We start from the raw sequence: 24671 nt of genomic DNA, 5'->3' as shown, positions 1-24671 counted from the left end.
AGTATAGCTAATAGAACAATCGGGCTTTGGTAATATCTAGTAAGCAAATCAAACGTACACAGTGACAGGTGTTGAGTGTTTGCAAAAGCATTCAGACTTGGCCTACCGTTTTCTCATTATTACCGACTATAAGCATACATCAAAGGGAAAAGGTATTGACAAATGCAAGGCTTCTCTGATGACTGAATTCTCTCTGGCACATGACTGTGAAAAAGGACTTTTTAAAATTGCACCTATAATCTGAGGTATTTGCTTTAAATACCTACATAACAAAAAGGGCCTGTGAAGATGGTATAAAACAACAAAACAAAAAGGTCGCAAGCTACGTTATTCAGGACACTTACCTGCATTATGCTTTTAAAAAAAAAAAAAAAAAGATTTACGTCTACTGCGAGTGAGTATAAATAGAAGCTCATTTTACTTGCCTTGGATTTTCTCTTGTGAAAATCATGTATTACACTATTTGTTTCCCATGGAAATAAAATCTGGCTCCTTTGCCTTTGTGATCCAGAGCAGTCTGCAGTGTGCTGTCAGTGGTTCCTCTTGTTTCAGAATGTGCTGAGAGAGCTGGAGAGGAGAAAAGCTGACCTGAAGAGCATCACGGAAAGCTGTACTGCACTCCAGGCTTTGGTGGAAGGGAGCGAGACCTTCCTGGAGGAGAAGCTTTGTGTCCTTAATGCTGGTTGGAGCAGAGTTCGGACCTGGACCGAAGACTGGTGTGACACCTTGTTGGTAAGTTGCACATGTGACAAAAACATTCAGGGTGGTTCCCCCTCCTCACGCTTGGAGGAGCTGCAGCTTTTATTTGTCTTTCTTTTCCATGATGTGAAGTTCCCATGGTGTCTCATGGACTTAAAGGAACATTGAATGGATTTATGGTTACTATGTAGATGGAGAGCTGAGTTATGAGGATATATGAAATGAGAAAGGTGGGAAGTTGTTTTGTGAGTGTTTCATCAATGCCTATCAGCAAGCATCTCCTGTGCTCAGTAGTAGCAGTGGGTAGTGCTCAGTGGGTAGGAGATAAAAACCCTCAGTCTGGATACTGCAGTGATAAAACTATGTAAATATCACAGGCAGACAGTTAACTTGACCAAATGGGAAGTAACCTGCCTAGTTGTAGAGAATAAAACTGTTGGTTTAATTTTGTTTTCAATTGTCTTTATTTTTTTCCTCTCTCTCTTCTGGCATCAGTGCTAGGACTCTTTCCTGGGTTCTTGCGCTCCCTAGACTTTGTGGTATGATTTCCTCTTTTTTATATGCTTATGTCACCTCTCTTCCCCCTTCAAGAAAATCCAGAATATGTTCAGTGAGCACCTTTCTTGTCTGCTGCTTTAACCTCCTCACTTTTCTCTTTCTCCCTACCTCTTGTATGTCATCACATTACATTTTAATCTTTGGTCCTCAGTTGCAAGCGTATCTCCATGTCCCTTCATGCCCGTTAATGTTTTATCACTTTCCCTTTAGCTACCCCAACAGCACTAGCCTTGTTTGTCCAATTGTTGGCTTAGTTCTTAACTGCTGCCGCCTGTTTTCTACAATACCCCCAGACCTAGTGCATAGAAGTCACTTTCTAAATAACCCTGAAAAGGCATTTGCTGTTGTGCATGGCCTGGGTGGGTTATGGCGTGTAATAGGAGTTCAGACAACTTTTAGTGGGTTTGTCATTAATTGGTAATACCTGATTCTGCTGAATTAAAAAGGTAGGTGGAAAAAAAAATTGTGGAAGCATTGTTTCCTTCAGGAGCAGGTTAACTAAGAGCTCAGATCTCATGTTAACATGGCCTGTATAACTTCTTATGAGCTCATGAATTTATTATTTTAGAGTAAAAAACAAAAGGAACTAGCCCCAAAAGATTGGGTTCCATGGGGCTGCTTTTCCTTACTCAGCCTGGAAAAAACTCCTGTGCCAGTTCCTGCATGAACAGGGTGGTTTTCTTTGTCGACAGCCTTCCTCAATGCCCACGCAATGGCTGTTTAATGGACATTCAGTAACTTCTTAGTTCTGTTCAGCAAAGCACTTGGGACTCTGTCAGCCTATTGCTGTATTGGACAGCATTCAGCTTTGAGTGTTGAAGCATATGCTGACTCTTGAATTGAGGCCAACAGTGTCAGTTTGGCTGAGTAAATGGAAGACTTCGCGTATTACAGCCCAAGGCTGTAAGTTTTGCTAAACAAACATGAAACAATCTCCAATTGATGCTAGTATCAGACTGATGTTTTCCAGATAGTTAGGATATTTCCTCATTGTTGAGGTAGTTATGATATTCCACTGTCAGAAGCTGCTGATAAGGGTTGAAGCTGCAGCAACACAAAAACCTTCTGAATTCATTTTGTTCATGTCTGGTTGTAAGTATTTGTTCTTGCGCTGACTTTTTCTGTTATATTAAATTGTTCTTTCTGTAGGTGAAGATAAAAATTTCTTGATATTGATAGAGCAATCATAGCCCATCTCTCTCCCCTTCCTCTCCTTCCTTTGGTTCGTTAAGCAAAAAAAGCAAAACTCAGCCATTCTTTATTTGTGTAATAAGCTCTGTGCTCAAGTGATCATCCTGGTAGTTGTCTGAATTTGATGGCTTTGCTTCCTCTTGTTAGCCTGGATGATCAGAAGTATGCCACAGCCTTCCTGATGTCCTTTCATGGAGGCTCTGACTAATGGAACTGCCTCTGTATCTACCTGAAGTATCTCTTCCCACATATCCTATGGCTGCACCTCCCTTTTTAATAGCTGTCACACTGCTAGCTAAATGTAGCTGCTGCTACAGCTTTCTACTCTTATTTATTCATTTTTTTCCCCAAACTGATCAGGTTTCACAGGTGGAAAGCATTCTTGCAAATTAATCTTCAAGTCCTAACTTCACCTTTTTGTGTTACATCTTTCATTCTATTTCTACTGTTAACTTAGATATATAATAGTTATATCTTAGATAATAAAAAAGCAAATCAAAATTCATTTGTTCTTTTTTTTAGGCTTTATTTCCTTTGTTTCCTCATTTCTATTTCTGAATTCTTCTAGCCCTGTTAAAGCAAAAATTTTCTTTCAGTAGCATTTTTGTTAATACCTTCTTCCTGTGAGAATTTTGGAATTTCTCTGTATCAGGTGGAGAGATGGTTTTTGTTGGTAGCACATAACTTTATAATTTCTGACTAGATATGAAAGCAGACCTAATTAGTATGTCTATATTGTGGATGTTTTTGTTGAAAGGAATACACATTTCAATGGAATAAGTAAAATATAATCATAATTTGTGGCTTTGGTGTATTCCCCCAGAAAACTCAATCATGCATAGTGGGTACTGTTGTATCTGCTAGTGATAATTAGAAAACAATATGTTCTGTGAATCCTTTTTGTTATGTTGACTTTGAGTACAGGCAGTTTCACTGTTTCTTTTCAAAAGCTAGCTATTGATCTTCTCTGATTTTGGTGCATATTTTCTTTTTTTTTACAGAAACAAGGGAAGGAAAAATGCAAACGAGAAGATAAATTAGTCAAGAGAGATATTGTGGTCTAGTTGTAATGTTGTAATACATTGGCTGACTGTAATTTATTGGACAAACTATGTCAGTTCTCTGCTTCCCTTCCTGTTAATTAGGAACAATAATATTGAAGGGTCTAGAGTGAAAATTGAATTCTTATAAATATTTATTGAAGGTGGAATGTACAATATAATTCTCACTGTTTCCTTCCAAGGTTTATCTATAACGCTTTCTGTTCCATTGATCCCCTTTTTACTCGGAATGTTAAAAGCAGGGTTTTCTTTTTTTTCCTCACATAGATGACATAGATGTACTTTATCCCCCCCACCCCCCACCCCGCCCCCTTCCAGAATCATCAGAGCCAGCTGGAGATCTTTGATGAAAACGTTGCCCACATAAGTACTTGGCTGTATCAGGCTGAAGCCTTGCTGGATGAGATTGAGAAAAAGCCAGCAAGCAAAAAGGAGGAAACGGTGAAGGTAGGAAGTGTTGCCTTTTAAGGAGGATGCTGTCAAATAACTACTTTTGGATTCTAAACAAATTCAAGTCAGGTTTGCTGCCCTTCTCCCCTCCGCCCCGCTGCCCTTCTCCCCCCCCGCCCCGTTCCCTGACATAATCATTTGCTTTTTCTTCCACTTCTTAGCGTTTAACATCTGAATTAGATGATGTTAGTCTGCGAGTGTGTAATGTGCGTGATCAGGCCATTATCCTAATGAATGGCCGAGGGGTGTCGTGTCGTGAACTTGTTGAACCCAAGCTGGCAGAACTAAACCGTAACTTTGAGAAGGTGTCTCAACACATCACAAGTGCCAAGGTGAGGTGGAGGGGGCCACAAAACATGCCTGTGGTATCTGTACCAAAATGATGAAAAATAGCTTTGGGAACAGATCCCTGTATGTTAAAACAGAATTTTGTTATTTTTGATCCTGGTTTAATAGTATATCTTTATATACTACAAATGGATTGACTCACTTTTGATAGTTGCTTTCTGAGTTACCTAAGCAGCAGGTGCTGACTTGAGTTGCAAGGGAAAATTTACAAATAATTGGATATTATAAAGATTCAGAAAAATATAACATTACAGTACATATTTATTTGAACTACAGACCAAACACCATAAGCTAACGTGACTGGAGGTGTGTGTTTGGTTTTGTATGTTTTTCTTTTTTGTTTTATGACCAAGTTGTATGGACTGGGGTTTGAATGTAGAAGCTTGGCAGTACCCATCAACGCTTAGTCCAAGCTAACTCTCAGCGTTACATCAAACAACTCTTGCAATTTTATTATACAGATATCTGGTGGTCCTACAAACGCTAATGCCTGTTGATAATTTAAACTGATAGCGCATTGAAATGTGTATGACATCTCAGACTAAATTCTCATCTTGGAAAACTTTTTATTTTGCTTTGCAGATGCTTGTTGGACAAGAACGACTTCCTGTCATGTCAGAGCCCCATGAAGTCAGAGTGGCTCTTCCAGACCTGGACAAATTTGAGAGTGACATACAGAACATGTTAAAGGTTGTGGAAAAGCATCTGGAGTTGAGTGAGGAAGATGAAAAGGTTTGTGAGTACTGGAAGAAAGAAAACTGGCTAAATCTTTTTGTTTTGTTCAGTTCAATGTTACATTTCTCCTGACTTCCAGGGGAAATTCTTTTGAGAAAATTATTTTAAGCTAGGAATCAAAAATGAAGGGAATTTCCAGGCAGTTGGAAATATTGCACAATTTCTGCATGGTTTCCCCATGGCTGGTGCCAAGTGGTAACCAGTCCTGTTTCAGTCTGTATTTTCATCATGGTTTTGTAAAATCTGCTACAGGTAGGGAACTTTTGGTTTTCATTTCTCTTCTCTCTTCTTCTGCTTAAAGCAGCTGTTTGTAAGGTATGCTTCCTTACACAAAGCATTTTCTTTTGGTAGTTAGCTCTCAGAGCTTCTATTGCAATGATTACTTAATGCAGCTGAGATTTTACTGAGTAGTTGACAGTTAGTATAGTCCTCTAATCTGGTGTCTCAGGCAGGCATCTTTTTTTAACTTAAATTTTAGTTAATACTATATATTGAATCACAGTACCTAGATCAGCTCAATGTGATGGTACTGTTTGTAAGATGAGGTGCAAATAAAAGTACTGTAATATGGCTCATGGCAAGTGGCAATGGGAACTTGGATTAAAATTTGTCTTTTTCTAGATTCTAATCTGGGCTCTACTATTCATCTGTATAAAACTTGCACACTTTTGTTTGCATCTGGACCACAATAGGCTTGCTGGCTACCAAATTTGGTAAAGTCCTGCTGGCCATCTTGTCTGCCTTGTTATGTATAAGCTGAACAAACTGTAAAACTGAATACAGGTCTATTGAAAATAGCATATATATTACACAGAATAATTTTTAAAAGCTCTCCAAGGGAAGACCAATTGTTGTAGAACATATGTTTCCCTTTGTACCATTTTTATTATTTTTCTTGCTGTTCTGCTTTTAGTTTTTGTTATTCTCAAGGAGTGTTTTGAATAATTAAGAAGTCATAAATGGAGCTGAAGTCATAGCGCTCTCCTGTTGCGGCTGGCTACTGCTGCCTGTTCTAGTGAGCTTCCTGCAGGGTGTCTCTTGTGAATTTTATAGAATGACGAAGGAAGATTAGGACTTGGTAGTTATGGAGGAGAAGAATGTCTCTGCTTGGATTTATTTGGTGGACATTTGGATAATTAAAAAAAAAAAACATTTTGGTACTGTGAAGATTATGGGCAGTGACAAACTCATTTTCAAAACCGTAGCTGAGCTTTCGGTAGATGACTACAGACTTTTGTAATTTTAGCTGGATCAAGAAAGAGCTCAGATTGAAGAGGTTTTACAGAGAGGAGGGCAGCTGTTACAGCAGCCTATGGAGGACAATAAGAGAGAGAAGATCCGCATACAGCTGTTGCTCCTGCAGACTAAGTTCAGCAATGTAGAGGTATGATTATGATAAGTTTTTACAATTACAGCTCATTTCTGATGCAGTCTTTCTTTTGGTAGCCCATTTACGATCTGTTTATGACTTTCTTTAGCTTATAAAGTTCTCTAGGAAAAGTAAAGTAGGCATATACATATTCTGACTCTTTGAATCTATGCAATTCCAAAATATAAATTTTGTCATTCCAAAGTGTGTGTGTTTTTTTTGTTTGTTTTTTTTTTTTAAATTGAAGTCCTTTCCAAAGTTTCAGAGAGCCACGCTATCTATTTTTACACAGTTGAGTGCAGATAATTGGGCATTTGCTTCACTTTGTCTTTACCAGTCTTCCTACAAAACTTTATCTCGGTCATACAGGGGCGTGCAACAGTGGCTGCTCAGATAGGTGCATGCAAATATATTCATGGAATTCTTGGCAGAAGAGGTAGAAGTGAATATGAGTCTGCCGATAGATTCCCTTCATCTCGTATAGCGGGTATTATCAACAATTGCTAACTCTAGTATTTTGTGGTGCTTTCATACACGTGCCATATTTAATATGTTTGTGTAGAACAAACGGATCCATATCCTTCTTCTCCTTTCAGCTCACCTGTACGATTCAAGCTAGAAAGATGATGTGTAGCTCAAAGGCAGGGTAAAACCATTAGACTGACCTTTGTAACTACTTTGATACACTTGACTGTAGATAAAGAAATAGATACTCTTTTTTTCTTAAATGCCTTCTATCATTGCGTGTTTTGGAATTTGCTTCTTCAAGTAAATTCCAAAGGCTTTTTTTGTTTTTTCAGACAAATAAGACCTAACTATCTCTATGTTAATTCTCTCTTCTCATACTGTATTTTCCTGATACATTGGGTTGTAGGAGCGTAGGTCATTTCAGAGGAGGCAGGTGGTGGAACTCTCTCCAGTGTTTTCACAGTATAAGAAGGAACATGATAGTCTAATTAAATGGCTGGATGAGGCAAAGCACGGTGTCTCAGGGCTGCAAGGAGTGGAAGATGAACAAAAACTACAGGTAAATGAGATTTTTGTTGCCTTTTTTTTTTCCCCCCTCATAAAGCAAATGGAATGAAGGCTATGTATGAGTTTGAGAGATTGATATATTAGTTAGGGCTTTTGGCTATTCTTTTGATCCTTCCTTGGGAAGAAGTGTCTTCAAAGTGACTGCATTAATTTTTCATTTGGAGATTTTCTGCATATACCAGTTTCAGATTTCTACATAGTAGTCATAGGTCCAAAAGATCACAGCCATCAAGCCCAAGTCCTGGACTGCGGTCTGGCAGTATCAGGGCAGCTTCTGTTGTCAGTCATGCACACAGGGATTACGCTCAGTTGTTTTCAGTGCCCCTGGCACGAATAGCATGATTCAGTTTCTAATTGGTGCAGGTATGATTAAAAGCTTGGTTTGAGCCCCAAAGTCAGTGTTTCTGGATCCTATGGTAACAGTAAGACATCTGAACTACTCTGATGCTGCCTTTCACTCCTTTAGCTGCTTACCCACATGTGGCTAATATTACTGTACATAAAAATTAATTAAAATCTACAAAAGTTGAAGTATTTGATTTCTGAGTTGTGTTGGTGTGTGTGTGTGTGTGGAGTCTGAACAGAATTTAACAACTAATTTATTAGTATGTCAGGGTCTAATAAAATTTACCCAGAATTTGCACAGAAAGCTGTGTCTTAGTTGTTGAAGATACAGATATCTTCTTTTTTTTTTTTAATATATATATATTTTTATTTAATTTCTCCTTTTCATCCTTCAAAACACTTTGGCTGCAAGGCGATTACTTTAGTATTTTAGACAATAACAGTGAGGAGTCTTGTGAAGCAGGAAGTAATTTTTTGGACAAGCTTGGGGGTTAGGCAGTCTAAGTACTTCTCAGTTTCTGGTTATGAAGCTTCATAATTAAAACCAATCAATCTCTTTGATTGCTCTGTAACTTTTTAACTCAGGACCAATTAATCGGGAGGCAGGGGTGGAATGTGGAATACTCTGGCTCCCAGTGAGACCCATCCACTGCAAAATATTAATGTGGTGCTCTTCATTCTCAGCTACAGTACTACATGGCTTCAGTTGCCTCTGGTAGCCATAGAGCTGTAGCAGACAGTCTGCACTCCTCAGTCACATTGACTATTCACTACCAGCTGTCAAAGTGAACCTTCTTTAACCTTCTCTTTAGAGGCACTTTTTTTTAAATTGTGAGCTTCCCATGTACAGCTTGGGAGACAGCTGGGCAGTGGAGATGGCCCCAGGGTCTGATTACCAGCTTCTAGCTAACTGCTGTGTTGGATCCCCAGTAGCTGCTCCTGCTTGTGGAACAATGAACGTGATCTTGCACATGACCTCCTTGGTGGGACCTGACTGATGCCAGGAAATTTGGTTGAAAGAAATATGGATCCATAGACACTTGAAGTAAAACAGCCTGGTTCAGTTTTTTGTTTGACCATCAGCTGCTTTGAGTGACTCAATCACCAGATTAAAAAGAAGAAAAGTGCACCTGGATGATTCCTTGCCAACAGGAACAAACAAGTTGTGCCACAGACTGGCCCTTCTGATCACTGTTGGTCTCACTGCAGGTTGATTGATCTTCTCTTGCTTCCCATAAAGTTCTTTTTATTTAGTGATATTCTGAGTCCCAAAGCTAATTCCTGGCATTGCTGGATAAAGTGAATTCCTGAATTGTTGCATCTTGGTATCTGGACACTGAATGCAGAATACTGTGTAGATATGGGTTACAATAGCAATTACATGACTATTGGTGGAGAAATGTTATCATTGCTCAGAATTAATTATGCTGTGTAAAAACATCCTTGTGCTTCTAGATGTAGTTTCTAGTTTGGCTGAATCAGCTAGGTTTTCAGAAAGGGATCAGACCAGTTTTTGTTACTGCTGCGAAACTGTGGAACTGCTTTTGCTTCATGTGTCTGCACCTCCGGTGGTCTAATATTTGAGTAGCAAGCCAGCCTGCCTCAGGTGACCTTATTTTACTTTTGTGGCTTGTGCTCTTATCTGCTTTACTGCTTGATCTTGAACGCTTGTGCCCTGAGGTTTTGCTTGCTTTCTTTTCTCCTTTTTTTTTTCCTTCTCTTTTTTCTCCTTTTGGCTTGTACCATCAAGAATGGCTTCAGAGCCAGCAGTCTGACACATCCTTATCACTAGAAGGAATGCTAAATTTCCTTAAAATGACCCCTCCCCTTCCCTGGTTTTTACCCTCTAAGCTGTGCTTGAGGACTGCCCCCTTTCCCCCCCCCCCCCCCCCCCGCCCAAATTGAGTTTGATCAATAGGGATGCCTGATGAATGATGGGGAAGGGGAAGCCCTGGAAGTATCTGTAGGGATCCCAGACTGCCAAAAAATCAAGTTGCAATGCTTCCTGTTCATCTCATCTCAAGGCTGAGAAGCATGAAGTGAAATCCTGGCCTGCTGGTGTGCAGCTGGCTCAACATCTCTCCTTGATGTGAGGAAGGCACTGGGGGTGTGGGAAGAGATGCTGTCAGTTGAAATGAACAAAACTGGGAAGGAAAGCAAACCTCCAGCAGCCAAGCTGAGAAGAATTCAATTGAGATTTTGTGTAATATTATTTACCTTTTTGTAAATGAGTGTGGAGGAGAGGATTTCTTTATGGTGCTTAAAGATCATACATATCCATGTATGAATTTGCTACAAGTAGATAGATCATAAATATTCCTGATCATGTATGCTGCTTCTGTGGATTATGAAGTTAGGTGTGTCTGAAACATTGGTAACTGTTCTGCCTTTCAGGTACTTTTTTGAATAGTCTTTGTTTTGCAAGCCATGCAATAACTAGAAAAGCCTGTATCAGAAATTTGTTGTGATGTAGTGGATCTCTTTGACTTCTTTGTTTTCTAACCTTGCTTTAGTATTTATTTAAATTGCTGTATTCTGACTTAGCTGGGAATGAAGGGAAGGAAAAATTAAACCAGAAATTGCAGAGGTAATTAGTTGACTGAAGTTCCTGAGAGATGTTTCCTAGGTTTTAGGAAACTGTTTTGATGTGAAAATGATCATTTTGCAGATGGTGAGTGAATTTGCTACTGCACACAGTGCTGTTTTTCTTATAAACTGCAATACAGACATCATCTTGAAGGCTCTTGAAGTAGTATTGCCATAGTAAAGAAAACATATTTATCTATCTGTTATGCTTTTTTATAGGGAAAGTTCTGGATCATATTTAAATATGAACCATTAATTATGTTGTTCTCAAATAGATTGCTTACTGACTGCATTAATTAACACAGAAGAACAAATAAAATGGACATGAGACTTTGGCTTTGGAAAAACTTTTTCCAGAAATCTGGTTATGAAATACTTGAGAGAAGGGTCAAGGAATAGTTTAAAATGTGGGCATTTTCAAACCAAAAGGGTGTTTATTTGCAAACAGGACAACTTATGTGTGATGATCTGAGATTAGATTGGGTAGACACTTTTGGTTAAAATTTTTACTTAATGTAAGGTAAACTATAAAAATTGATGTCAGTTTTAAGACAGTATCTTCCAAAATGCACTTAAAACGAAGTCAGAATGTCTACCCAAGTAGAATGTTTGGTTTTTAGGTTTTGTTTCAAAATGTGTAAAGTATAAGTGTAAACTGGGAAAGTAGGAGGAAAACCTAAAACCAAGTGCTGTATTGCAGGTCAGACTAGATGGGAGAGAGTGGATTTTTTTAATTTGGCTACTGAAATAAAAATTATTTCTAGCAGCTTTAGTTCTTATTTATAGAATGTGGACTTGTAACTAAGTATTCCCCAGTCCTGCTTCTTCCTAGGATTTTTTTTTGAAAGGAGAAAGCAAATTTTAATAAACTTGTTCTCTCACCAATGAAATTAGAATAGAACAGAGCAATTAGGTCATCCAGTCAGATTTCCTCATAAATAATCTTTGATTAACTCCTTATTTGTGGGTGCTTAAGAAAGCAAAACTTGATGCTTGTATGTTTTAGAAAGTGCCAAGTTCTGTGAGGTCCAGGTATGTGCATCACATGAGACACAACTATGTCAAAAGTTCCTGCTCCTCCACTGGTCATGTTTATGCTGTGTTTCAGATGCTGCCAGTCTGCAATGAAAGGTAGAGAACAGCTGAACACCTAAAACTCAGCTGTAATAAGGCAGTAATGTGCTTACAACACTTAACGTATGTTCAGCCTGAGAAGAATGGTTGTGAAAAGAGGAAATAACATTTCTGTGACTGGAGGCAGCTGGAGCAGATTAGTAATTAGGTGTGCTGTGCAGAAACTGCATCAGGGGCTAGAACAGCATCAGAGGAATTCATTGCTTTGCAGAAGGGCAGCAACCTGGCCCCAGTATGGTGCTATTGGGAAAGTAGAAAGTTTCGATATATGTCAGCTTTGTCGACAATTGGAAAGCCAGTTTGCTGCACACTAGCAGATGCTTTTTAAACTTCATGTGAGTTTTTTTTTATAATGGGCGGGTGAAGCAATGTGTGTGAAATAGAATAATAAAATAACTCCAGGAACCTATGTATTTGGGTGAAGTCCAGATTCTGGACTGCTGCCTGTGTACAAATGGGTCTTCTGGCATGTTGGAGTATTAGAAAAAACACTTTGTGAAGCCATTGCAAGCTGCTGAGCTGCAACAGACATACTGGTGTTTGTTCTAACCCCGTCTTGTCCAACACTTTCTGTGCTGCTGGGGAAAAGATATTTTCAGTTGCCGGCACTTTGCATGATATCTTTGCAACTAGAGCCTCTCCTTCCACGGGAGAATCACAGCAGTGTCTAAGTGTTGGGCTTTTGGTTCAAATTTCAGTGATGGCAGGTGGCAAAACATATACAGCATTTCAGGAAAATGTTTGGAGGGTGTCAGGGAACAAGATACTAAACTCATAACTAAAGCATATGTGGTAGTGGATGATTTTTATTGCAGCTTGCTTGCTGTGGTGGTATTGAATCAGAAGTTAATGCTGATTATTTTAAAGTGTTTGTGTTTCTGTATGCAATACTTGATTTCATTAGACTAGGTTTGATACTTATGTGTGTGTATATCATTTCTTTGGTGTGCAATGCATGACTCAAGCACAATATATTTTATGGTAAAGGTCTTGTGGGAATATAACTGTGTCCTCAGTTTCAGTTACAGGGAGATGACTGTGTACTTTAAAAAGAAAAACACCCTTAGGAGCACTCAGTGCACGAGATGAAGTCCTGAATGTTGAAATTGGTTCATGTGATATTTTTTTTTTTTTTTTTTTTTTTTTTTTGCTGCAGTCCTTTTTGCTTTTGAACTACATATGCTGTGTATTTAGATTCCAGTTAATTTGAATGACATATTTGAAATGCTCAGAAACATGTGGAGGATAAAGATATAGACAGGTGCTTGCAAACAACTTTGCTAGAGGGGCTTAATATTTTCCTGGTTGTCAGCTGTCTCCATGTGTCCCTAGCCCAGACTAGTTTGAAGTAGAATGCACTGGCTGATTTACACTGTGAACATGGATTTAATCATAACACTTTCATGCTCTTAAGTATGATCTCAGCCATTGCTTTTAGTAAATCATACAAAAAGAAGAATACCTCTGTCACTCTGTCTTGCTGACAACTCAAATTCATTGAGTACAGGGCAGTGGCTTAGTCAGATGTTGCTTGAATTCTTCAGTAGTGGGAGGTGGGTTTATTTTTTTTATTGTTGCTTTTCAAGAACTGTGCAGTTTTCACAGATGGTAATGGGATCCTGTAGGACGAGAAACCTTTTCAGCAAGAAACTGCTTTCAGTCTGTGGAGCGCCTGCTTCACCTGCCGCTCCCTGCTACCTTTGCCAGGCATGGCAACAGTATAGCTTCTTAAAGCAAGCTTCTGAAGTTGCAGAGTGCATTTCTCAGATCTAGTGTATCTCATATAATCAAAGAAAAAGCTGCATTAAATTACTGTCCTTGCTTTCTTATCTGCTGACATGGTACTTGGCTAGATGATGATTGCTAAGATGTGAAGGAGTTAGTACCTCTTACTACTGCAAAATGAATGTTTTAATACCAGTAGAGCATTAATTAATTTAAAAAATGGTTTGAGGAAATGTGGGAGGGTATGCCTGCTGAGAAGAACGTGGAAAGGAAATGAGTTTGCTTCAATTGAGAGATTTGCTAACTTGTGGAAGGTCTCTATAACCAAGGAAGCAGACAAAGGCATTTGATGCCAACAGTAGATATAGGCCCAATCAAGAAGTGTAACTTCTGGAAAAAGGATAAGAATCTCAATGAGAGGAAACAAAGCAGTCAGCATCCTTCCCACTCTCCAAAGTTATTGCTAAGCATCTTATATACTGTTTTCTAATTTGTTTTTTGTCAATATAGAACCAGTCCAGTGCTTTGTAGGTCTTACGGCTTTCTGAAATTATATAAGTTTGTTTGATAGAAAGGCCTTTGTTTTGTCTTACAACATAGAAAAAGTACTTATTCAGAATATAGTCTTTTGATTTAGGATATTTTTTCTTAAAATTATTTGTTTTTTGAAATATAAAACTAACTTTCATGTTTCTGTAGGCAATCCCTGTCCAACAGAGATTAAAAGGCCACTTTGCCTCAGGAGTCAGGGCCTTGCCTTTTTCAACTGAATACTTGGTTGAGATCAACAAAGTCTTGTTAGCCATGGCTGATGTTGAACTGTTGCTGAATGCACCAGAGCTGAATACTGGCATTTATGAGGATTTTTCAACTCAGGAAGACGCGCTGAAGGTACCGCACATCTTAAGCGTAAGATGGGGAGGGGAGAAGGGAATAGCGAAACCAAACCAATCAAGCAGAAAAATCCCAAAGGATTATTAGTAGCTGCCTTTTCACTCTATATATGCTAGATCAATATATGTTGCGAATTACGTAATGTAGTGGTGGAGGGGGAGAGTTTGTCTCTTTTATTGTAGAAGTTGTCATTGTTTTCGCCATGTAGCCTGTGTATTATATACATGAACACTAAAGATGATCTCCTCCAAACACTCCTCCTCGGTCTCTTTAACATAGCTGTTCTTCTTTGTGTCATAATCAGATGGTTGCTTACCTGGGTAGAGGGACAAAGGGATATTCTTGCCATTAATATGAAAATATGAATAAGGCCACAGGACAATAGTGCTCAGTCGGCTCTGATTAGCAAAACACCAATATGTGCTCAATTTTAAGCTCCCACTACTCCTCATTTCAAGTCAGTGCATTTACTTGTGCGATTAGCAGTGAGGAAGTTGTTAAGAATTTGCATTTCTTCAAAATGAGATGATAAATGTTTGAAAATTGTGAATCCTACTGTCAAATGTGAGTTAAATATGCAGAAGTCTGAGTCCTGTGGTTGACTTCAGGCATGCAAAGGAGCATGATACAGAGATTTCCATAGAAAACATCCATTTAAGCTGAAAATTTCATGTAATGTGGTACAGTGTGGATGTACCTATATGGGTTGGGAAGCATAGCTGGGTTCATGTGTCTTTGCACTTGAGCTAGTCAGGCATTGCCTCTCACCCAGAGCTAGTTCAGCTCTAGTTTCTGTACCCATTATATATGTCCTTTAAAAGTTTTTCAGAATTTTACAGTCTTCTCTTACCACCTGTGCTGTGTACATACCTTTGGTTGCCCACATGCTCTGCATATCTTTTCCTGATACCTTATTGTTGCTTCTGGTTACCTCTTCTTACTTGGCCCGGTCCCCTGACAGAGAAAGCTGCCTTTGCTGCTTTTCTTTGTTCCTGAATGCATTTATATACATCCTGATACTGTGTAATTCCTTTGCAAGTGACTATAAAGGCAGCTGAAAGAAAGGAAGAGCAGCTAGCAACCTTTCACTTACTGGCTTCCCATGTGCTACGTGCTAAGCATTTTCCTAAACTTTTACTGTTTAGTAGCCCAGGAACAGGAGAGAGCTTTTACATTTCACAGCTGGTTGGCTCCAAGGAACAGTTTTATTGCATATTTGGCTTTTCACATAGTTTTCAGAAAAATAAATAGGGGAATGGTTCCAGCCTTTGTCAGAGTGAGTGATTCTTCTGTTTTGTTGACGAGATTCTCTCTTCCCTGTTTGTTCTGTTTATGTGCTCCCCTAAGTGCAATTAGGAGTGTTTATGCTAGGATGGGTTTAAAAGATTTCGTTTTGGCGCAGGTCTCCTAGCACTACGATTTTGAAATTTCAGTATGTTCTGAAAACCTTTTCAGAAAAGGGAAATAGCAGAACATAGAATTTTTAGAAATGGTGGTGTTTTAAATTCAAAAAGATAATAAATTTGACTGTTTGCACGTTGGATTGGTTGTTCCCACTACTAAGGAATTCTCAAAATGCTGTCTGGTTTTGTGTAAGGTATTGCTACATCATGGTTCAACCATATTTGAGATAAATTGCTTAACATTGACACTTGTCATATCCTTTGTCATTTAAATTACAACTTTTATGTAGCTTTTGCTTTTTTAATTCTGTGCATATGAGAGTTTAAACAATAATGATGTCACACATCTTGTGACTCGTTTTTTTAAGTGAGGAAGGAATATGTGAAATATCTTCATGTCACAAGTGTTTTTGTTTAATAATCAAGTTAAGATCATGCTATTTTGAGAAATATAGTATCCATTTTACCTCAGAAACAGATCTGTATAAAATATTTCATCTTCTTCATAAAAAAACAAGGACACATGCTTAAGAAGGTGTGATGGGCTATTATACTGGATTGTTAAAGCTGATTAAATCTATAAACCACTGGTGCTTCTGATGGTCACAATCTTATTGCAGATCTTGGTTTTGGAACAGTGTTTTGGAGAGATTATTTTGGGGTCTTTTTTTTGCTGCTGGTGTTGACTTTACTAACGGCTTCTTCCATTACTGTGCTTGTAGAACATAAAAGACATTTTGGACAAACTTGGGGATCAGATTGCAGTCATACATGAGAAACAGCCTGATGTTATATTAGAAGCATCTGGACCTGAGGCTATACAAATAGGAGATGCACTAACCCAGTTGAATGCAGAATGGGACAGAATTAATAGGATGTACAATGATCGTAAGTGGTAAGTCAAGGATTTCTGGTTTGTGAGACCAAGTGGTGAATATTTTATGTATTTGAAGAACATAAGCATTTTACAGAAGTATCCGAGTAGTGTAATTTGAGAGCTTGGGAATAGTATTTAGTATTTCAGTCTTACAGAATAGTTGCCAGAATTACTGAATGTTGAAACAGTTAGCATGCAAGTTCTAGTTTGGGTGCTTTCATGAAGCTGGTTGCCTTACTTTATTGTACAGGATATTTTTTTTATAAAACATAAAATTTCCTTTCCACGAGACTATCAAAAAGCTGCAATTTCACTTATGCCCAAAACTGAACGAAAACCAGGCTAAGCTAAGCATTAATTTTTCGCTCAGTCCTATACAGAAAATACTCTACACTGAAAACATCTTTTCATCTGAAACATCTTTAAATGTTAAAAAATAAACTCAATACCACTTTGGCTCACTTGGAAAAGTGTCTCAGAAAGGCATAGGCTGATTATGGAAGAGTTTTAAGCTGATAATGGTGAAAGTATGTAATGTGATTCAGGAATTACCATTAAGTAATTTGAGTACCTGTAAACAGTAATAGATATGATTGCTGCTGTGTAAGAAACTGAATGACTGAAAATGACTGTATGAATGTCTAGAATTAAATGAAAAGGCTCATACTGTACTTAAATTTACCTTTTACAATATTTGCTTTTCAATGGTAATGTAAATAAAGCGATAGTTAATGCAAATGTTCTGTAGAGTGTAGTGTAACGTCTAGCCATGTTTACTTGCTTTGTAGCACTGGAATTCTGGTATCAACCATATTTGGTAGCATATTCTGATAAGATGCTTTTAGGAAAAGTATGTCACACAAGCTGATGTTTTCAGTTGTTTAACGGAGTACTAGGGTATGTGCAGGTATATAAAAGTCAGTTGGTGGTATTGTCTAAGACTGCTGACTGCTAGTGGTTGCTTGCCGTATTTGGAGATGACTGCTCCAGAATCTGGTACCTGTCTGTATGTCCGTAGCTCAGCAACCTTGTTTTCTTTGTATGTATGAGGCACACTAAGTTTTGGCTTTTTTTTTTTTTTTTTTTTTTTTGGTAACTTAAAAGCTTTAACTGATTTTGTCGTTTTGTAAGTGTCAGTAAAATCTCATTTACTTAACAGTTAAGCAGAGTTGAGCAGAAACCTAGAAGATAGGGTCAGAAGAGTTTAAATACAGATTTTTCAGGCTTTCCTGTTTTTTAGAATTAAACCTTGTGAATAATAATAACAAAAAACTTTGTGTGCAGGAAATATGGACAAGCTTTGATTAAAAATGAGAGATAATTTGAATGGAAATAATCTCGCTAGGAACTCTGCTGAATTTAATTAATGAAGAAAATAGATGCAATGGTAACTCTTTAAAGTTTGGTTTCAGATAACTTTTATGTTATGCTGCTAATTTCAGATTGCATCTGTATATATGCAGTAATGCTGGTCTCTTTGTTGGAATTAAGACAAAAATGATTGACCACAGATGGGATCTTGATCTTCCCTCTTCTTACATCAGTGGGGGCCCACTGATTAGCATAAGACCTGGCCTCCCAAATCTTTAAAGATGACCATTTTTTTTTAATTTGGATTAATTGGGAGGCTATCCAGCCCACTGGAGTTGGTGTAGATCTCATGTTGTTTGTCCTAAGTCCTGTGTCCTTTGAGACATCTGTCCCACTTTCTCTGCAATGCTAACAGTATTAGCAGTCAGCGAATTGAAAACAAGTCACTTTGTATGCGTTTCTGACGTGCTTTTCTTACTTAACATTCATGTACTGTTCTTGTTAGCTTGTTAACAGTGTGGAACTGTTGTCTCTTTAGCTAGTAAAAAACAACCATTTAACTTTCCTCCTGTAGTAATTCAGCCTTCCATGCTAAAAAATGTTGCCTTTTAAGTTAAGCTACAGATTAACTTGAGGCTCCAAATATGCCAATAATAGCAAAACGCATGGGAAATTATGGTGTGATTAAACTGTGTAAGACTTGCTTATGCGTCTCCACTGGTAATGCAGTCAGTTCTATATAATCAAAATCACCTTCACTTATTAGATTCCAGGCAGCAGCAACCCATGGTTTAATGAACAACACCCCCCCCCCCCCCCGAGCAATTAATCATATTTCATATTTCACACTGTCTGGTATTTGAGCTGCTTTATAATAAAGAAAAAAAAGGTTCTGCGGACCAACTTGATGCAGCTAATCAATCTTTATCTTAGTGATAGAAAGAGAAAGTTTGCCTAGGACTGCGGGGTTTTTTTTCCTTCAGCTGGAAGTTATTGAGAGTCTGTTCTGTTGGCTTTTACTGGCTACTGCAGTGTCAGGAAGTCTTCAGTACAGGGACTTGGTTAACCAGGCTGTATTAGGTCTTTCTGTTTTGCAAGGCAAGTGGTATGCATTAGCAGTTCTTAAATATCAATAGTACACAAATTTTAGCCTTTTCTCTGTACTGCTTTGGATACATTTTTAAACTTTTTTGTTTACAAACAGTTGTTTTGATAGAGCGATTGAGGCATGGAGGCAGTTCCACTGTGATCTCAGCGACCTCTCCCAGTGGATAACTGAAGCTGAAGGGTTACTAGCCGATGCCCGTGATCCAGATGGTAGCCTGGAGCTGGAGACAGCTGGGTTGCATCAGCAGGTATGCAGAACTTGTGCAGAAAAGAGGCAAGCTGGAAAAAGTCTAGATTTTTGTGCAACATTCTGATTGTGTGTATTAAGACATAGGGTATAGATTTGAAACTAGCTTGTATAATTATACTGCAAAAAGTGGCAACTTAAAATTTCTTTTTCAGATGTAGCTTAAAGTGATTCTGGGGAGAAGATCACAACTGCTGTTTATACTATGTGGTTTAATGATGACTCCTTGTATGGATGGGTTTGAGATAATTTCATAATTCAATTGTTGGCACCATTTTTATAATTTTTAAAACTTCTGAGTGTTACAGCTTTAAAAATGTGTATGTTCATCGGTTAAGAAATACAGCATGTTATTTCACTTACTTTCTACTCCTAATAAAAAATTGAAACCAACCACGGTTGATTATAATTTCTGAAATGATTATTTTAAGAAACTTTGCAATATGGTGCCTTGAATAGGGAATCTAGAAAAAGAGAAGAACACTCACACACTCACACACTCACACACTCACACACTCACACACTCACACACTCACACACTCACACACTCACACACTCACACACTCACACACTCACACACTCACACACTCACACACTCACACACTCACACACTCACACACTCACACACTCACACACTCACACACACTGACTTCAACTCTAGAATTTAATTCCCTGATGTTTTTCTAGAAAACATTATGAAAGAGCAGACTTTTCTGCTTAGCTGAAACTACTTTACTTTCTTTTTAAATAAGGAGATGAAACCATGACTTTGAGGATGAAATTTTTGTTCTTTTTTTGGTTTGTGAGAAATGGTTATCCAGGTGTTAGGTATCTGTTACAAAACAAATGTACAATCTACCTAATGTATCTTATTGTCAGAGCTGCTTGGAGTTTTCTTCTAGGGCATTTCCCTTCTCTTTTGTGCATCATCTTGTTTCTAGTCTAGCTGCAAAGGAATTTGTACTAACAATGTAAGGTTTTTATGGTTGTTAAGGATACTCGAAGGTTTGATCCTGACATTTTCTGACTTCCCTTAGTTTCATGGATTTTCTGTGATGTCTGGAGAGCATAGCTGTAATTATCCTTGCTAAAATACTGTAAAGTTACAGATATAGTCAGGGGCATGAGTTATGAGAAGAACTGGTTAAAAAGTCATACCATCTGCTACCAATGTTAAAAAGCATTACATGTTAAGAGGAAAGAAATCAAAAGTGAGTGTGGATTCTAATACTGATGGTTTAAATGACTACTTTTGATGCTAAGTAGTATTCAGCAGCCTATTCTGTATCATTATCTCCTTTTATGACACTCATCAGGAAATTGAACTAGATTCAACAACAGACTCTTAACTTACAACAGCTGCATCCGATTTTAGGCAAGATGGCTCTAAGTGCCCTTTTTAGCAAAATAATATGCACCCGGCATTCATCCTCGATATTATGAGCCACAGATCAAAGTCACTTTAGGTCAGTAATAAAATTCTGTGCGACTTTCATATTTCTGACAGGAACTTGAAGAGGGAGTCAGCAGTCATCAGACCAGTGTTTCAGCATTGAACAGAACTGCGGAAGGAATTATACAGAAACTCTCTGCTACCGATGGAAGCTTCCTGCAGGAGAAGCTGGCGGGATTGAATAGGCGCTGGAAAGCAATCACTGCGAAGGTCATGGACAGACAACAGAGGTAATAAGTTAATCAGAAGTTTGTGTGTCTGACCAGACGTGATGAGGAGGATCTCATTTAGAAGACTTCGGGAGAGATGGTGCTTTCTCTAGCACACTGTCATTAATTTGAATTTTCATGACATCCAGACCTCTGATTTTGAACTGTCTCCTAGAACCAATTTCTCATAAATTCACCTGCAATTGACTGCTTAGTGAGTCTGTGTTTTACACAACCAACCCAATGACAGCCACAAAAACTCCTTTTTTACAGTATTCCTTTGTTTTTAAAATCACTTCATTGCTAAGCCAGGCTTTTTTTTGGAGGGGGAAAGGGGGGATGGAGGGAAGGAAGGGGAAACAGACTAGTTCCTCTGGCTAAAGTAGTTGAACTGTGAATACATTACCTTGATTTTTAGTTTTGCGTTGCCTCAGAGATACTGGTTGAAACTCTTTCACTGCGGATATGCAAGAATGATGATATAAAGTAAGAGGTTTAGCTCTACGTTTGCAGTTATTTTATCTGTTTGTCCAGGTAAATTCTAAACAAAATGAAAATCCATTGTGAAATAATCTTAAATTTCCTTCCAAAGATCAAAGTGCAAGATTGTCTTAGATAAATACAAAAAATTTTCAGTGCATCCTAGGATATGAAGTTTCCCCTTAATGAAACTTACAAGGATAAATCTCTGGAATGAATAGTTATTTTTGGAGGTTATTGATATAATTATACCTTAAGTCTTTCAGTGCATTTAAAAAAATGAAATAACGCTTTTCTTAATTTAGTTTGAGAAGTTATATTAAGGAATATTTCCCTTGCAGGGTTTAGGGGTATTTCTAGTATTTTCACAAACAGTGATTATGTAGTGGCTTACATTGATTAGGCCTGAGGATGTTGTCATTACTGTCACTTTTGTTTAATAATTTCTACAGACTTTTTAGTCTGTTTTATACTTTTGAGCTGAAATTTATCTATTTTTAAGTGGTAGTGTTAATTTGAAAGTATCGTGCATTTTAATGATGAGAAAAGACTCATTTGCATACCAAAATTAACCCTTTAAATGCTGTTGCTGCTGAAAAACATACAACTGTGTCACATCAAAAGTAGTGTAAGACTGGCGCGCCATGTTCCCTGCAGAAGTGTATGTGGATTTTTTGGTTTTGTTTTTAAGGCTGAAAGGCGAGAATCAGCAGCTGACAGACTACAGAAAGAAGCTTGCTGAGCTGCGTTGCTGGTTGGAAAATGTAGAAAATGCTCTGGATACAAGATTTACATTCGACCCTGAAGAAAATCTGCGAGAATTAAAGGCAAGAGAGATTAGTGTGTGTGTGCGTGCATGCATCTGTGCGTGCGTGCACACAGGTGTGCTTTGTGCAAAGTGTCAGGGTGTGGCTTTTGTGTGGGAGAATTTTCAGAATGAGAAGTAGCCCGAGAAAAATTATGTCTGTATGAAACAGTTCTGTGAGATTAGTTACCTGAGCAAGGAGCATCTCATAATATAGTCAAGTTGGTTGATAACTGTGTTATCTAGCCAGAAGATGGTGGCTGTGTTTCAGAAAGAGGGAAATAAATATATGACTGATGCAGCTTAGTAAGTTGGAATTTTACTCAAGGTAGCGTCACCACATGATCTAATTTATTATTGTTGAAATTGTAACAAAAAGCCAATAATTTTAAAATGGTGCTAATAAGATCTAACTATAGGAGTAAAAGTTAATATTTCAGTGTGCTTTTAGTAGAATATATTAGAACCTTCAATAACTCTTCAGAAATTCTTGCCTGCAAAATAAGTTAATAATACATGGCTAGGTAAACACTGTTGTCCTGTTTATTGGGCAGCTTAAATAAATAAATAAATAGTCTACTGCTAGACCAAATCAGATGGAAAAACTTGAACTTCCAACAAATTTGTATAATTGATGTAAAATATTTGGAGTTGTATTTGTCTAATCAAATTTAGCCTGGTTTATGGTAATTGAGTGTTGGCCACTTGGCTACCATGAAAGTTTAATTTTTGTTGTCACCTATCTTAATATAGATACCTGAAGTGGGGAGTGGGACTGGGGTAAGGCAAAAAGCAGAATTTGATGGAAAAACAGAGGTAGAGCATTATTAAATACCATATTTGATGCCCCTACTAAAGCTCTGCAGGAACAGCATGTACAATTATGGCTACATATATTAAGGAAAAGGTATAGTAGAGCAGCTACAGGGTAAGATTATTGAGCTTTTCAGGAGAGTGAAGAACTTCTCATATGCAAGGAGAGCTTGCCTTGTTTTGTGTAGTCAAATAAAGAACAATGAGAAGCAATAGGATGGTGAGAAATAGGAAAATACTGGAGAGAAGAGCTATTATTAAAGGCTGGTATTAGGGAAGCAAGAACAACTGATGTAAACTTAATCAGTCAGGAATAAATACAGCCTGGGAATGAGAATGAGATTTCTAAATGGAGATTTGGGAATGGCCTCCAATTAAAGAGCATATAGAGAGTAAAAAATGAAAAATTGACTTGTCTTAAGATAGACCCTTGTAAATTTATGAAGGGCATGTTTTTGATATAGTGCTTGTTGTAACAAGGTACTGAACTCCCTTCCAGAATCACATAATTACAGAACAGTTGAGGTTGGAAGGGATCCAAGAGATCATCCAGCCCAAAACCCCTGCTCAGGCAGGGTCACCTACGGCAGGTTGTGCAGGGCCATGTCCAGATGGCTTTCGAGTATCTCCAAGGATGGAGACTCTACAACCTCTCTGGACAACCTGTCCAGTGTTTGACCACCCTCACAGTGAAAAGAATGTTTTCTTATGTTTAAATGGAATTTCCTGTGTTTCAATTTGTGTCCATTGTCTCTTATCCTATTACTGGGCACCACTGAAAAGAGTCTGGCTCTGTCTTCTGTACACACTCCCTTCAGATATTTAAATGCATTGGTCAGATCCCCTGAGCGTTCTTTTCTCCAGGCTAAACAGTCCTAGCTCTTGCAGCCTCTCCTCCTATGAGGCGGTCCAGTCTCTTAATCTTTGTGGCTCTTTGCTGGACTTGCTCCAGTATGTCCATGTCTGTCTTGTACTGGGGAGGTAAGAAGTGGACCCAGCACTCCATGTGCTGTCTCCTCAAGGCTGAGGTGATCCTTTCATCAAGGAAAGGATCACCTCCCTCGACCTGCTGGCAACACCTTAATGCAGCCTAGGATACTGTTGGCTGCCTTAGCTATGAGGGTGCATTGCTTGCTCATGGTCAACTTGTCCTCCTGGACCTCTAGAGCCTACCCTGCAAAGCTGCTCTCCAGCAAGTTCCCCCCAGCCTCTACTGGGGCATGGCGTTATTCTCCCCAGGGGCAGGACTCGGCACTTCCCCTTGTTGAACTTTGTGAGGTTCCTCTCTGCCAATTTTTCCAGCCTGTTGAGGTCCCTCTGAGTGGCAGCACAGCCCTTTGGTGCATCGTCCCAACTGTGTATTGTCTGCAAATTTGCTGAGGGTGCACTCTGTCCCTGCATCTAGGTCACTGATGAGTAAGTTGAACAAGGCTGGCACAAGTATCAACCCCTGGGGTAGGTACTCTGCTAGTGACTGGCCTCTAACTGGACTTTGTGCCACTGATGCAACCCTTTGAGCCTGACACTTCAGCCACTTTTCAGTCCAGCTCACTGTCCACTTATCTATCCCATAGTTCATCAGCCTGTCTGAGGATGTTATGGGAGACACTGTCAAAAGCCTTCCTAAAGTCAAGGTAGACAGCATCCACTGCTTTCCCTTCATCCACCCTCCACTCTTCAGGCCTGTGTTCCTGTTGTTTTACTATGTACACCTTATAATACTTGGGTAACAGATATTAGTATAAAAATTGGGATGAATAAATATGGCGTGTACTTACTATTATTATTTGTTTATTTGTTCTGGTGCTTTGAAGACAAAATTTCTGATTTCTGCTC

General features: G+C 38.5%; 1 protein-coding gene across 9 annotated transcripts in view; it reads left to right on the top strand.

The window, feature by feature from the left end:
- The window catches only part of UTRN (utrophin), a 391474-nt gene that overhangs the window by 126728 nt on the left and 240075 nt on the right, over positions 1–24671 (top strand). For 8 of the 9 annotated variants that reach the window (XM_026109804.2, XM_064509199.1, XM_026109805.2 and 5 more), the window contains 11 exons: positions 553–732; positions 3828–3956; positions 4121–4291; positions 4890–5039; positions 6289–6426; positions 7286–7438; positions 13936–14127; positions 16256–16428; positions 18926–19076; positions 20583–20758; positions 21909–22044. In XM_026109804.2, coding sequence (XP_025965589.1) covers positions 553–732; positions 3828–3956; positions 4121–4291; positions 4890–5039; positions 6289–6426; positions 7286–7438; positions 13936–14127; positions 16256–16428; positions 18926–19076; positions 20583–20758; positions 21909–22044 — 1749 coding nt within the window. The remainder of the gene's footprint in view (positions 1–552; positions 733–3827; positions 3957–4120; positions 4292–4889; positions 5040–6288; positions 6427–7285; positions 7439–13935; positions 14128–16255; positions 16429–18925; positions 19077–20582; positions 20759–21908; positions 22045–24671) is intronic. The other variant, XM_064509202.1, reaches the window with a different exon arrangement.

The sequence above is a fragment of the Dromaius novaehollandiae genome, chromosome 3, assembly GCF_036370855.1.
Source record: "Dromaius novaehollandiae isolate bDroNov1 chromosome 3, bDroNov1.hap1, whole genome shotgun sequence".
NCBI classification, from domain to species: domain Eukaryota; kingdom Metazoa; phylum Chordata; class Aves; order Casuariiformes; family Dromaiidae; genus Dromaius; species Dromaius novaehollandiae.
The sequence above is the reverse complement of the archived record's forward strand: the minus strand, read 5'-3'. Positions and strand labels throughout refer to the sequence as shown.